Below are 16,004 nucleotides of genomic sequence, written 5' to 3'. Positions count from 1 at the left end.
CCCTTCTGCTATTCCCATCCCAGTTCCTAGAAACCACTTATAATTTCTGCCCCTATAGTTCTGCTGTGCCCAGAATGCAGGGGGACCATTTCAATATGTAGCTGGGTCAAGCTGTTGGTTGCAGTTCCTTGTGGCATTCAGAATGAAACCCAGATGCCACGCCATAGCCAGCAGACCCTGTGTGCTTGGCCTATCTGCCTATAGCTTCAACGGGTGTCACTTTTCTTTCCTACTGCACAGCTGGCCCTGTCGTTGCTCATTCTGCCTCCACTGACCTTTCTAATTCCTTCTCCCCTGCCTCTCACCACTCTCCATGACTTAGCCCCAATTTCCTCTTTCAGAACATTTATCCCAATATGAAATGAAATGCTTTCACTTATTTACTGTCTCCCTTCCCTAAAGTTGAGATGTAGTTGAGGGCAGGGAGCTTGCCCATCTTAGGGATGACTCTAGTCCTAGAATCCCAGGAAGTGCCGAAGCGTAGCTGGTCTTCCAGTGGCATTCATAAAATGAACAAACCTGAGCCACAGAGGTTAGGGAATAATGAGGTCATCGGGGGGAAATGTTAAGTGAAGATTCAAAGAATGAACAGCATTCCACATCATACGGCAAGGGGATGGGGGAATTCCTATAATTCAGAACCAGGTTCTCCCCGCTGCTATCCTGAGTCCCTTCCCCACTGACAGGGCGGTGGAAGGACCAGGAAGAGAATGTGGGTGCCTCTCCTGCCTATGACACTGGTGCCTTCAGACCTGTCCATCTCCTAAGACAGGGTCCCCCCACAATCTCAGCTCTAGCCTGCCCCTGCTGGAGCTCCGTCCAGGCTCACAGCCACCTTGTCCCATCCATTATCCCTCTGCATTCTGGGCACAGCAGAATCACAGGGACAGCCATTTTCTCCTATCCCCAGGGTTGTTTTGTCTTCATACCCTGGAATCATCTTCAGCACTCCTCCCTGTGGAAAAGCAACACACAATTCTTCTCGCAACCCTGATGGTGTGAAGAGACACAGTCCTACCTGGGAGGGGGGGGCTCCACACCCTCCACAGAGAGTACTCGTGGACACAACATGCGCTGGTGTCCACAATTCCCTGAGCCCATGTCCCGGTTTTCCTTTCTCAATTAGCACTGGAGTTCTGAAAGCTTAATTCTGGTACAGTTTGTTATATCAGTTGGGGGTGACCAAGGGAGCAGGAGGGAATTCCTCTGCCACAAGAACATTGGTGTTGCTGGACAGCAGGTTTGAACTGATGACCTCGAGCTGGGGGCAGAGGCTTACGGACCACATTCAGTCCAGTTTCTAAATTTTATAGGTGAGGATACTAAGTCCCAAACAAGTTAAGGGACTTTCCTAGGGCCCTCAAGGGATACGTGATTACAGGGACAGATGAGAACTTGAGTTTCTTGGCTCCTACTCCAGACTTCTTTCTATCGTAAAATTTTCTTGAGTGTAGCTTCTATCCCTTTTCCTTCACTGAAACTGCTTTTTCAAAGGCCAGTGACAGCTTTAGTCACCAAATACAATGAGCTTTTCTCAGCAAAGCTTGGGACCAGAACCCGACTCCCACCCAGAACTTGCTGAAGCTTGTTCCCTTTTTCGGCTTGCTCCTGCTCCTCTGACCTCTGCCCCTTTGTCCATATATAGCTTCCTGTGGGTCTATTGAAGGTGGCTCACCTCCACTATGACAGGCTCCTTCCCTGGGCCCTCCTCCTCCCGTCCACTTGCTCACTCACTCTGGGACACCGTATTCACTCTCGAAGGCCTTACCACCAAGGGCAGCTGAGCCCAACTCTCCTTCCAGCCCTAATCACTCTTCGAACCACCAGAAGGACCTCCCAAGTACACTGCCCGACATTTTCAGAAAGTTATCTGCAAGGACCTGAGATTTATGCTTGTGGTTTGGCTTGCCATTTTCCCTCCACTGTGTCTCCTGATACTGCTGTACTTCTGAACTTGATGACATAGCTGAATTCCATCACCCAGGTTCAGAAATGGAAGGTGTCCTCTGATCTACTCTTTTCGCCATCTATTCTGTCTCCAAAATATGCTCCCATCCATTCATCTCCTCATTGCCCTTTCTACTGATTTCCTAGTTCAGGCTACACACATTTCTCTTTGCTGTTGATTTCTCTCTAGCCCCCCATTAATCAGCTCTCCTGACTTTGCACCATGCTGTATACATGCAAAATGATCAGGGGATCCTATAATGTAGCCCTACTCTTCCTTTCCAAACACTTCTCCTCTCTAGACACATGGGGCTGTCCACTCCTCCTTGAGAGGGCGCTGCACGTTTGAGTCCTGTTTTCTAGCTCGCACAATTTGTTCTTCCTAGAAGGCTTTACCCTTTTTGTCAGGATGATTCCAGATTTAAGGGAAAAAATCCCAGTCATACTAGTTCATATAAAATAAGGGATTTATTGGTTCACATAACTATCAGGTCCATAGAGCTGGCCCAATAATATCAAATGTCTTTGTGGCTTCTTCTTTCCCTTCTCCCAACTCCCTTCCCTGTCCCCTAGTCTCTCAAAGCCCCACACTTGCTCTCCTATGATAAGCAAGCTTTCTCCTTGCAGAGAACACGGAGATGTGGAAACATGACCCCAGTCAGCTCCAGGTTTCCATGTCCCAGCCCACTGAGGACCTTGCTGGGATCCCAGATAAAGAGCTTTCTCACAATGACTACGGATTTCCAGAGAAGGGATATGATTGGCCTGACTTGACTCATAAGGCCACCCCTGGACCAATCACTGTGGTAAGGCCTGACTCATATACCTACTTCTATCTTTAAGCAGCAGGGGACAGTGACAGGCAGCCCCACTTAGAACAGCCTGCAATGAGCAAAACTTGGCGGTCCTCCGCCAAGCTCCTATTTCTCTAAGTAGCTCTCTCCCAGCTTAATCTTGAGTCTTGTCCAAATTAATTTTGCTGTTGCCTCTTCTGTACCTTCACAGCTCCAATTTGTCGCATCCAGTGGATTCTACTCTCTGAGAACAAGAACTGCATCTCTCTGTGATCAGTTTCAGGCCTTCCCCAAAGGTGTGACTCCAGGAAAAAAAAAAAAAATCACAGTCTGCAATTAGTGTGACCAATAGTTTGTTTGAGGCTACTGCCTGATTCCCCTGGGAACTGACTGTTCGCCACTGAATCTGCAAGCACTGAGAATAGTGCCTAACACATAACAGGTGCTAGATAAATATTGGATAAATGAATAAATAAGTGATTTGAATAGAATAAAGGTTACCGGACTTTGGTGTTCCAGTAAATGAGCACAACTGCTTTTTAATTCTTCTCACTTCAGAGAGAAAAATAAATGCTAAGGCAGGAGCTTCATCTTACCCTTGAGTTTCTCTACACTCTCCCCATCTTTACTAAGCCCCATTAGTCTCGGGAAGGAGATACACATTCATGTCAAGATCAAGCTGTCCTCACTCTCAGGGGCTCTGCTACTTCTACTCCTTCCTCTATAACTTCAACTGCTCCTTCCATCAGGGCTCTTGCTTTACAGCTTCTCAATGGATCCAAGTCCCCCCACATTAGCCAAGAAAACAATAAAATAAAGTCCTCGCCAGGTACAGAGGCTCCCACCTGAAATCCCAGTGGCTCAGGAGGCTGAAGCAGGAGGATTGCAAGTTCAAAGCAAGCCTCAGCAACTCAGCGAGGTCCTAAGAAACTTAGTGAGATCCTGTCTGAAATAAATAAAATAAAAAGGACTGGGGATGTGGCTTGGTGGTTAAGCGCCCCTGGGTTCAATTCCAAGTATGAAAATAGTAAATAATAATATGATGATGATGATTCCTTCTAGTCCAGGTTTCTTTTGAGGGTGGGTGGTAGTGGGTGAGCCTTCATCCACAGCCTCCATCAACTTCCTCAATGCCAGACACTTCCTAACTCCCATTGCGCTTGGCTTTTCTCCCACCACTTCATTGAACCACTCTCACCAAGGTCACTAACAACTTGCCAGACCCAATGGACACCTGCCAGTCTTCATCTTATCTGACTACTGCAATATCTGACTCAACTAACCACTTCCTCGTCTTCGTGCAATGCTGTCCCTCCTTGACTTTCATGATGCCGCTCTGCCTTGGATTTTCTTCCCCATCTCTCAGGTCACTCCTTCTCAGCTTCCTTCACAGGTTTTTCTTCCTATATTATTCTGATTTCCGGAAGTGGGGAGTGTGTGCCTGTGGGGCACATTCTAGGCCTTGTTCCCCTTCTCACTCAGCCTGCCGAGGGTGCTAACTGCCACAGCTCCCACTGCCCACAAGCACCAAGGAATTCCAAATTGACTCTTCCCTGGAAGATGGGTCTAGGCAGATGCCTGCCAGAGGTCAGGGGATGATCCACAAGAAGCAGCAGAAGGACTCAATGAAGTCATTATTTTTCTCCCTAAGTCTTCCCTCTTCCTCTCTCCTACATTCTTATACCCTGGAGAAAGATACACCCATCCCACCCATGGCACAGACCAGAAGTTCTGGACTTACTCTGGTCTAAATTCTCTAAAATCGATCCCCTCTTCAATGCCCTTTCAACAGATCATCAAAAGAGTTCAGTTATTTCAGGCAGGTGCAGTGGTGCACACCTGTAATCCCAGTGGCTCAGGAGGCTGAAGTAGGAGGATCTCAAGTTCAAAGCCAGCCTCAGCAAAAGTGAGGTGCTAAGCAAGTCGGTGAGATCCTATGTCTAAATAAAATACAAAATAGGGCTGGGGATGTGGTTTAGTGGTCAGTGCCCCTGAGTTCAACCCCTGGTATCCACTCCTCCCAAAAGAAGTTCAGTTTTTCCATTGGTTAAATATCCCTTGAGTTTGTCTCCTTTTCCCACCCACACTGTTATGCTTTAATTTAGTTCTTGATCTCTCCCCACCTGGATCACAAAAGTAACTTTCCATCTGGTTCCTAACTCCAGGCCTGATGCCCTCCAATCCACATAGGTACTCTTTCTAAAGAATAAACCAATCTTGCCACTCATTTTCTTAAACCTGATGGTCTGGTGACATCTTATTGTCCTCAGAGTAAAATCCAAAGTCCCTTAGCATAATAAATAAGATCATTCATGATCTGGTTTCTGACTCATCTTTCATCCCCTTTTCTCAACATGCCCTTCACATATTTGCTCCAGTCAAACCAAATTATTTCACATTTCCAGAGTGTTCTATGCAGTGATACAGCTCAGTCCTTTTGTACACGCTGGTTCTCTGCCTGGCCTAACTACCACTGGGTTTGAAGACTCAACCTGCATTCCATTTTCTTTCCTTCCTTCCTTCCCTCTCTCCTTCCTTTCTTTCTTTCATTTTTGGTACCGGGGATTGAACTCAGGGGCACCCAACCACTGAGCTCCATCCCCAGCTCTATTTTGTATTTTATTTAGAGACAGGATCTCACTGAGTTACTTAACACCTTGCTTTTGCTGAGGCTGGTTTTGAACTCACGATCCTCCTGCCTTGGCCTCCAGAGCCGCTAGGATTACAGGCATGTGCCACCGTACCCAGCCTGCATACCATTTTCTTTCCACTGATGTCCCTGAACTTCCCTCTGTTCCTGAACTGCCCTCTGTTCTCCCACAGCATTCTGCACATACAGATATCACCACACTCCTTGCCCTGAGGTGTAACAGCCCTTTACCTGTAGCCCTCTAGACTGTGGGCTCCTCAAGGGCAGGGACTGAGACCTTCCTCTCTGCCTCCATGAACCATGTGAATGCCCAGCAAAGCAGGCACTCATAAATCCTCATGGGTGGATGGATCCCCTACTGTCCAGTCTTTCCCAGCTGTCTCTAAGCCGCCTTCCTCCACCAAAGCCAGGGCCTTCAGAGGCAGCTTCTCTCTGTTGCAGGAAAATGGCCCACATTTCTGAGTAAGGGATGAAAAGTGATTTCAGGAGCTGTCGAGATGATTGCTAGGGAAAACTATGGTCTCCAATCAGCATGGTATGAAATGACAACCATCACCATCCCTCCTCCAGAAGGAACCCAGCTAATCTTTCAGCCACCAACCTCACCCAAGTCTGGTGCCATCCCATTTACTCTTAGGTACTATGTCCCAGACTTCCAGCTTTTCAATACCCACACTGGTGGTGTTTGTCTAGTAAGAAGTGTTGTGGGGTGACCACAGAGAGGACATAGGTTTTAGAATTATATAAATCACTATCTGAATCAGCCCTGCCATTTACTAACTGTGTGGCCTTGAGTGAACCACTTAACTTCTCTGACCCTCACTTCCTCATTTGCAAGATGGAACTGATGACTCTATTTCCTTATAGGCTGACATGAAAAAACAATGAAGACATGGATTAAAAATGATGAATTCTAGCTGGGTGTAGTATTATATAATATACGCCTGTATTCCCAGTGGCTCCGGAGGCTGAGGCAGGAGGATCATGAGTTCAAAGCCAGCCTCAGCAATGGTGAAGTGCTAAGGAAATGAGTGAAACCCCTGTCTCTAAATAAAATACAAAATAAGGCTGAGGATATGGCTCAGAGGTCAAGTGTCCCTGAGATGATCCCTAATTTAAAAAAAATGATGAATACAATCTATGGCCACTGAAAGCTTTCAATATTATTTTGGCTTGTGTAGAATCACAGGTATATTTCTGTGCACCTTCCATTCTGGTTTTTTTTTTTTTTTTTTTTGTGGTGCTGGGGATTGAACCCAGGGCCACGTGCATGAGGCAAGCACTCTATCAACCGAGCTACATCCCCAGCCCTCAACTAATGTTTTTAAAGCACCTCCTTTGTGCCAGGCTCAGTGCTATAAATGTATAAAAGAAAATAAGTCACCATCCTTGATTTGGGGTACCAGACTAGCAAGGGATTCAAGCTTATAAAAGCCTAATTAATTTACAATGTGTGATATGTATCAGTGGTCAGGGGAAGTTAAGAAACTTATCTAAGCTCACAATCTGCTTAGTGTTAGAGGCAAGATTTGCAGCCAGGCAGTCTGGTCCCAGAATCCGTATCTTAACCACCTCTCAAATTTTTGAGAAGTATGGTATATGGCTTCTTTAAATTACCATTTCAGGAGCAGGCAAGTCAGAGTCAATTTCAAAGCATGGAAAAGTTATTCCTGTAACAATTTTCTACAGAAAACCTATCTGTTGTCCAAGGCATACCTGAGAATTCCGGGTAAATTCTTGGCCATTTACTTATATTTTTATATATTATTCTCCTTTATTTATTTTCATTCTATTTGTTTCTCAGATGGTTCACAAATCAAGGGAGTAAGGGACAAATTCAGGGCACTGATTATTAGCCTTGCAGGATTTTATTTTACTTTAATTTTTTGGTGCTATGAAAAGCACAATGTTTTTCCTCTTTTCTGTAAAGAAAATTAGAACTAAAGACGGCTCAGCAGATAAAAGCTGTGGGTGGTAAATACTCCCACTATTCCCCACTGCATTTCAGGCTTCTAGGTTTCTCCTGGCATTTACTGTAACTTAGAACTGAAAATGCAGAAGATGCCTGGCCTGAGAAAGTCCATGGTGAAAGCTCATAATCCAGTTAAGAGATGTACAAATTGAGGCCCAAGGGGGCTAAATTATCTGCCCAAAGTCAAATTAGAGGATGAGTCAAAATTACTACAGAGTTCTCCTGATCTTCCCCTTATTAGTCTGAAAAATCTCTCAACTTTCCAGAACTTAGGTACCCAGACCCAGGCAAGTTCTTCTGCGTGCAGCCCAAGCCTGGGGGATGCCAGGGCTATCTCCATTTCTGAGCATCCTAGAAGCCACAGAAAAACCACTTCTCTCTTACATATGTCACTGGCTTGCTCCTCCCAGTAACATCCTGTTTCTTACTAACGAGACACTTTCAGATCCTCCTCTTTGGTTTGAGCGTCTGCATGAAAAGTTTGGTTAGAGTTGGTTTTCTCAAAATGCCCCTCATAACTATGACTTTCTTGGCTGACAAAGCTTTGTGGTTGAGGTTTCTATTCTGCAATTAGCCTTAAAAGAACTTTCAAGGGTACCTCACACCCTCTCAGGATGTAGCCATAATTGACGCTTTTGTTTAGAACCTTAAGACCCTGAAAATGAAGGGAATTCCCAATTTCATAGATCATTTAGAAGAGGAAAAGAGCTTGGGTACACCTGGTCCAACTTCTTGAGGAAACTGCACCCTCAGAGGGGCAGAGGCAGGGCTGCTGGATTGGACTCCTGGTTCAGGGCTCTTTCTCTTTGTAACATCACCCAGCCTCTTGGGCTGAGGCAGCTGCGCCATCAAAACTGTCACATCAGTTATGACAACACCATTTGTTATATAACTGGTGCTGCAGAGCAGGCAAGGGGAAGAAGCCATGAGCATGAACCATGGTGCCCCCCTTCTGGCTCTCGGGGTGGCTAAGTCCCACATACTTGACAAGAGAACTCCGCATGGGAAGGGCACACCCACTGATCAATCAAAGGAATAAAAACTAGAGTTAACATTTGTGTAACAGTTTCCAAGTTCCAGAGGTGGTTGTAAGCGCATTCCACGTGTTACCTCATTTCATGCCCACCACACCCTGTTAGGTAGCTATTTCTATTACTATCCCCACTTCATAGGAGAGGAAACTGATGCACCAGAAGTTAAGAAACTTGTTTAGGGTCGCAACCTGCTTGGTGGTAGAGCCAAGATTTGCAGCCAGGCAGCCTGGTCCCAGAATCCGTGTCTTAACCACCTCTCAAATTTTCGAGAAGTATGCTATATGGCTTCTTTAAATTACCATCTACCTATGCTTCTGAACCCCTGAGTGGGCCACTGGTCTGTCCTCTCCTTTCCCCTTGTTAATCACTGATTTGTTGGGCAGTCTCCTTTCTACCAGTGCTATGTGTGAAAAAGGGAGATGGAATAAAATAAGAACAGAATACAAACTTGAACACATTCCTAGAATGAGGGTTCACCTGAGCACCTTTAAGCTTTTTTTCTTTACAAAAGGGAATGGTTTAAAATCTGTATTTTCACAGAGCCATAATTTTTAAATTTTTTTTATTTGTTCTACCTTTAAGTGTTTTATGAAGATGAAATCAATAGACGTGATGTGAATTGCTCTCCTCACAGCACCTGTTTTGAAATCCATATAGTATGTACACATACACATACACTCAGATCCCGTTTTCTTTTTTCAAAATAGAAAGTTGTTCTTTGCCAGTGTCAGTTTTGGGGGTTTCCATTCAAAGCAAAAAATTTTTTCCTTTGAGTTTAGAATTTTCCCCTTCACCAGCTTATTAGCTGTCTTTCAGATCAAGATGGACTCTTGCAATAAAGGTCTGACTTCTTAAGAAATGAAAATGAACACACACTGGGAGACAGGGAATCAAGTTCCTGCAATCCAGATGGGCTGATCACTGGTCAGAAAAATAGATAGGACCTTATTCTATTCATATTAACTCTCCACTGACTGGCATTCACTGTGAGCAGGTGAAAAACATGAGTGTGATCTTGTCTTATCTTTAACAGATGTGGCATCCTAAGAAGCACAACATGATCTTGGATTCCATGTGCTAAAACCAACAAAACATCACTCTAATATTTGGCATTGTAAATCTTATCCAGCTCCCCACATACAAAAGAGAAATTCTAGATTCTTATCAGCCATGTCAATCCACGTGAAACTTCATCCATTTAATCTAATTGGCAACAACCCTTTCCACACATAAAGATTTCATTTTAGAATCCAGTGGGTAACTGAGGTTCAAGAAATGCACAGCTGACTGGTGAGGAGATCAGGTGAACTGTTCACTACTCTTCTGGCAGGAAGATCTGCTGGTATTTACAGCTCAGTGAACAGAAAGGAGGGAGAGAGCATCATCCATCAGCAAAGGAGAACTCATCTGCTACTTGATCTGACATTCTGTTCGGCTCACGCTGTCTCCAGAGAGCAAGGTGCATCCATTTGAATAAACATGGAGACAGGAGAAAGGGAGGGAGGCAAAGCAGCCAACGAGATGACTGCAGAAATAACAAGTTCACAATCTAGAAGAGTGGCTCCGGTGGAAAGCTAACTCAAGATGGGACCCTTCGGGCATGTGTCAGAAACACCCTTTGAGATGGTTCCACTTTCAGAGTCATGGCTGCAAGTTGCCATTTACCTTCACTAATGCCTGCCACTTGGCAGGTGCTGATCAGCAATGTGCTAAATAATACAGGATTGCCTGAATCCAAACCAAAGAGGAGACATCCTCATTACAAAGTCAGGGTAGTTGGGAGGAGAAAACTGAAAACCACCAACTTTTTGACAGAAGGTGTTTTTTTTTTCCTGACAGGGTGGGGTCTGTCTTTCTAACCACATCCCACTTGTAAAGGCTATAGAGGATTTGTATGAGCAATCATGTCTTCATCAGGAAAATCTGTTAGATGGGTTTAAAACAGCACTGAGCAGGTACCTTGCAAATGAACCCACAACTGAGATGCTCCATTTTACTGTGTCCATTTAGGTAAAGCCTGGCAGCCAGCAAGCCCTGCCTCATCACCACCTTGGAAACCTCTGTTTAATGCTCCAGAGGCAGATAGCCTGAACTCAGCATCCCAGCAAACTCAGCATCTCGAATGAGGGCAAACTGTGGTGCCCACAGCAACTGCACAGTTCATTTCGCATTTTCATCACGTTCACAGTCTAAGCAGTTGTCATTATCAGTTCAGAACAGGGAACTCGCTTAAAGTGATATTTTATTGATTCTATACCTCATAAAATATGATTCTTGAAGCAATTTCTTTGTAAGTGTTTGTAAATTCAATAAAATGGACACATCTTTTAAAAAGTTGTATTAGTCCGAGTAACTTAAGAGCCTTGTTGATTAGCTGCAAAACACAGGCAAGGTCACAACCCCTTAAAATAAGCAAAATTATTTAAAATGCCAAGTAGGAAAAAAAAAACAGTCACTGATTACTCACAGTACGTGTAAACTATATTTGTGCTGTATCAATTATCATTGTTTATTTCTCAGTACTGAAACGTTTTGGACTGACACAGAGCTCCCAAATGCTAACTCACAATACACAAAGGAAAATAATCTCAGAAAGCTATGTTCAAGTAGAATTTTTAATAATAAAAAAGCACTGAGAGTCAGCCTTCTAAAAATGACAATTTAATCTGTGGCATCTCTTAAGCAGATGCAAGTTTCTTTTTGTGACATGTATCAAGCAGAAAAAATTTCAAAGGTCAGTCTCCCTGCAATGTTCCTGGGCTGATGATGGTATCGACACTTTGTTCTAAGCAGCGTCTGCCAGCCAGTCTTTATCATTTAACTTCAGTTACTGTGGACATATTTGGAAGCCTACTCCTTCTTCTAATCAGCATACTATAACACAGATGAGGACACAGGCTGAACAGAAGCCCCCTTTGCTCTTCTGGAAATGCTGAGTAAAAGGGTCCGGCACTGTCTGAATATCAATATTCTTCTTCAACCCAACGGACTGTACTACTAAACTCCAATCCCCATTAGGCAATCCCACAGAGGACTCCTTAACTGCCTAATTTCATCTGCCCAGGTGAAATAACACAGCATCCTAATTAACTTATACACATGGCCTGATAGATTGGTCACCAATCATATCCCATTGGGAAGTGGGAAACTGCTTTCTGGAAATGCCACCTAGATTTTCAGGCTGGGCCCCACCCAGAAAGTACAATTCTCCTGACTCAAAGTGACTCTCGCTCAAGTGATGATCTCTAAAACCATCTCTGCAAATGAGACTCAAAAGAATTTGTCACTAGGATACAGTGACACCAATCCCACAGTTTGTGGTTAATAAAACAAGCTGCATCCAGTTTGGCTCAAGGCCCTGATCTGATTTATTTCAAGCCAAGCTGCAGGGCTCACAGGAAAAACGGCCATTCATGAATGCTTCAGGAGGCTAGGGTCCCTTGTGGCAAAATTTACATGGCCAGACACCTTTCTGATAGACCTTTTGGGCAAACCTAGTCTATTTCCTAAAGAGAGATGGTATGTAGTGCTTCAAAATTTTTGTTTTAGCTACAAAATCTCAATTGTGCGTGACGTTTTTCTCCAAAAAGGTGTTCTATGAGAGTTAACAAAAGAGAAAATCTAGGATAAAGAGATAGAGGAAAAAATAAATGTCCTGACTTCTGATTTAATTGTCTCAACACCAAACACTTCATTTCCTTCCTCTTGTGTTACCAAATATGAGACACATAGGACTTTCCCCAGAAAGCCTATATATTGCCTTCATTTAAAATTTCCTGCCCCAGTACATAATTAGGAATTTTCATTCTAAAGTGGCACACCTATCTCCTCAGAGAGCTCAGCTCTCTTTGAGTAAAAAAGGCAAGATACCCTTTGGGGGACTCAGTATGTATTTTTAAACTTCTTATTAAATCAACCTAATTTATGGGGCATGCTCAGGAAACGCAGATAATGTGTCGCTTTGGTAAATGCAAAGTTAATTTGCAGACTAAACTGTCCCCCTCCTACCTTTCCCTCCCCGGTTTCCGAATGCGTTCGGCTCCCTCCGAGGTGGCTCGGTTCTCTCCGCCAAGCCCAGACTCGGCTCCGAACACTACCGAGTTCCTCCGAGCCCCGAGCCCAGGCCGAGCCGAGAAGAGCCGAACGTCTCCGAGCTGAGTCCCATCGACTTTTCCGGCCTCGGCTGGGCGCTGTCCACCACTCACAACGCCTGAAACCTCACCCAGCTTCTGTGGCTGGGGCTTCTACCGGGTTCCCAGCCTGCCACTGCAGATTACAGACTTCTGAAGTTTTGAAACGTCCCCCCTAGGGAGAAGGGGGTGACGGGTTGCATTTCCCGACTTGCAAGGGCTCCAGGCAGATGTAACATGCACCTTGTTGCAAAGAGCAATTCCCCAGGCCCCGCCTCTCCATCCATTTGGGTTGCAAGACCTCCAGAGAAGCCCCAGGCCAAATTACCGGGTGGCTCACAAGGGTGCGGCGGCGGCGAGCCGAGCCAGGGGGCCTCTGCGAAAGAAGGCCCCAGGGAGCTCTCGAACAAAAATAAGAACACGCCAAGCAGATGGGGGAAATGAGTCGCTACTCCCTGCCATCATGGCGCCTCCTGGATCCCGCTTGTCATGCCTGTTACACATGCAAGATTTTTTTGCTTCTTGGTTCTGAAACCGCAAGCATGCTTCGTCTCCCACCCACCTTCCCACGAAAAGGGTTTTTATTTTCCATTGTTTTCCTGCGGGATGCAATTACTTCGGCTATTCTGTCAAGTTGAAAAATAATCATTTTTGTTTACTGCACAGCAACCTCTAATTAGGAACTGTGTGTGCACGAAGGTGTCACAGCAAAGCGACGTGGAATCCTCGCTAAACAGTCTTAACGAACTCCTCCGTCCTGAACTGACAGGCCAACGGAAGCAGCAGGACCGGGAGGCCCCGAAGGCGCGCACCCCATTCCCTGCTGGCCACCCCCTCCCCAAGCAAAACTGCTTGTGGTCTCACCAGGAACTGCCAAGTGGATGGGGCAAGAAGCGAGTCTGCGAGTGGGAAGGAGGGGCGAGGCTCCTTATTGAGAAAGTGTGGAAGGGAAGGAATATCCCATTTTGCTTTAATTTTCAACCATCACTCAAATCCACCCCCAGTTAATTAGGAGGGGAAACTGATATCTAAGGCAGAAGGGGGCGGCGGCAAGTGGGGCCTGAAATCCGCAATGTGGGTAAATTACATGGAGCACACGGCCTATGCAGAGTGTAAATAAATACATTGATAAAGGTCATGGAGCGAGTGAAAACTGCCCGTTCAGGAAAGCAAATGTTGGGAGAGTCGGGAGAAGGGCCTGGGGCGACAAGGGGCAACGGGCATTCAGTCCTACAGCCATCCTCGGTACCCCTTCCATCTCAGCCTTGGATACAGCTGTGCCTGTCACATCCGCTTGGAAACCCACCCCTTCCCCTAGCACACGCCCCCTCCCCTAACCCTGGTCCTCTTTTTTTTTTGGGGGGGGGGGGGGAGTAAAAACCACAGCCTCCAATTCAGCACCAAATCCATGAACAGCAGACATTTGATCCTCCACCCCAGCCTAAGGCTGGATTCCCTCCATGTTTTAGCCAAGTTCAAAATCACTGCCCCGGGAGAAGAACGGAGGGAAGTGGGGTTATGGACCAGCGGGGAGGGAGGCAGGAGAAGGAGGAGAAACAGGCAGAGACAGAAATGGAGGCAGCAAAACACACGAAATACTCCACGAGCAAGAGTAATGATCATAATCATGCCAATAGTGTGATGTTCTGATCAATATGGCGGACACCGTCATTCATACAACTACAGACGCTCCCCTTCCCTCCCCCCCAAAAAACACCCACCCCAGGAGTTGGGGTGGAGGACCCAGAACCAACGTAGGAAGTGGGGGTGGGGAGGCGAAGCCAGGTCTGTGTGTGTGTGTGTGTGTGTGTGTGTGTACGAATTTAAAAAAACAGGCCTGGAGAGCAATGTGGAGTGAGCAAGGTAATAAAAACGATTTTTAAAAATCATTCTTTAAAAAAGTACAAATCCCAATGCCACAGGGACTTACTTCATCTGCTTCACAATGGTGCTTTTTCCTGATTCTCCAGCCCCTGTTGGGACATAGACAGGGGGAAAAACTGGTGAGTGTCAGTTTAGGGGAACCGGGAGGGGGGGTTAAGGCATGCGAGGGGGTGGGAGATCCTGGGCACATGGTAGTGCCAACTCGGTGACCAGGTCTCCCGGGGTACAAGTGTGGTGGGGGAGTTGGCGGCGGGGGTGCGTTGTGGCCGGGGCCGGGGATGGGGGTGGCAGCCGTGGTCCTTACCCAGCAGGAGTAATTTCACATCTTTGGCGGCGCTGATGCCATCCTCTTTGAGGTTTTTCTCAATCGCCTTGCTCCGCTCGAGGGCGGCTCTCTCTTCTGCGCTCAGAGTACATCCCATGGTGGCCCCTTCCCTGCCACAGCCCGCACGACTAGGCTGGCACGGCTCCCCGGCTCGACGCGCCCCCCACCCCCCCAAAGAGCAGAGCCTGGGCTCAAAGGGGGAAAAATCACGATATCTTCTCCTTGGCTGGGATCAAAAATGTCGGAAGACCAGAAACCCCCCAAAAGACAGCCGCTAACAAGATTCCAGCAGCAGAGCCTCCGGGCAGCGGGTGGGAGTCTGGGGGAGTCGAGGCCGAGGGTGGCCGGGTCTGGGGCTCCGAAGCCGAGGAAAGAGGCGCCCGCGGGCCAGGGAGGCGCGGGCTGCAGGCACTGAGGCTTGTGCACGACCCAAAATAAATAAAATAAGAGTCGAGGTTGGATCCGCAGCCGGAGCCGGCGGAGGGTGGGGTGGGGGGCAGGGTGGGTCCTTCTGCCGCGGCTGCCGGAGGAGGAGGAGGAGGAGGCGGAGGAGGAGGAGGTGGAGGCGGCGGCGGCGGCGGCGCGGGGTGTGGAGGGAGTGAGTTAGGGGGTGCTGCTAGTGCATGTGCATCGCCGGTCCTCAGCCGTCGGTGCGTCCGCGGCGCCTTCGCCGACCCCCGCGCGCTGGGCAGGGCTGGGCAAGGGGCCGGGCCGGGGGGTTGGTCTCTAGCGGGAGGCGGCGTCGCTGTCTCCCAGCGCTCGCATCGCTCGGTGGAGCCTAAGGGAGAGAGAGGGAGAGCGCGAAGGAGCCGCGGGCAGCGGGGAGCTCAAGGGAGAGGGGGAGAGAGAGAGAGAGGGAGAGAGAGGAAGAGAGAGAGAGAGAGGAGAGGCAGGGAGGGAGGGAAAAAAAAGAGAGAGCGATCAAGCGCGCGCGCACTCCCGAGCCGCGGGGGAGGGGGCGAGCGCAGCGCGCGAGTGCGCCAGCGGCTCTGCGCACCCGGCTCCGCGAGCCGCCTGCTGACGTCAGCAGAGCCGCGCGCCGGGCCCCCGGGACAGCGCGGGCGGGGGTTGGGGGAGGGCGCGCGCTCCGGAGCCCGCTACTGCTGGCGGAGGCGCGCGCGCGCGCCTTGCCTCCCCCTCCCCCCCTCGCCTTCCTGGCCGCGGTGGGCGCGTGCGGGCTGGCGAGGGCGGGGCCTGGGGCCGGGAGCGCGCCGGGGCGCCCCACCCCGCCCCACCCGGCCCGCGCCGGCCTCCTTGTCAATGGGAGC

The 16,004-nt window shown here is 47.8% G+C and overlaps 1 protein-coding gene across 2 annotated transcripts in view; it reads right to left on the bottom strand.

The window, feature by feature from the left end:
- Gnao1 (G protein subunit alpha o1) overlaps positions 1–14,873 on the bottom strand; it is a 155,594-nt gene extending 140,721 nt beyond the window's left edge. For both annotated transcript variants that reach the window (XM_076837740.2, XM_076837739.2), the window contains exons 1-2: positions 14,716–14,873; positions 14,458–14,500 (exon numbers count right to left, since the gene is read on the bottom strand). In XM_076837740.2, coding sequence (XP_076693855.1) covers positions 14,458–14,500; positions 14,716–14,833 — 161 coding nt within the window. In that variant the 5' untranslated portion in view covers positions 14,834–14,873. The remainder of the gene's footprint in view (positions 1–14,457; positions 14,501–14,715) is intronic.
- Positions 14,874–16,004: the final 1,131 nt, after the last annotated feature.

Source organism: Callospermophilus lateralis, chromosome 18 (assembly GCF_048772815.1).
Source record: "Callospermophilus lateralis isolate mCalLat2 chromosome 18, mCalLat2.hap1, whole genome shotgun sequence".
Taxonomy (NCBI): domain Eukaryota; kingdom Metazoa; phylum Chordata; class Mammalia; order Rodentia; family Sciuridae; genus Callospermophilus; species Callospermophilus lateralis.
This window is presented reverse-complemented; position numbering and strand designations above follow the sequence as displayed.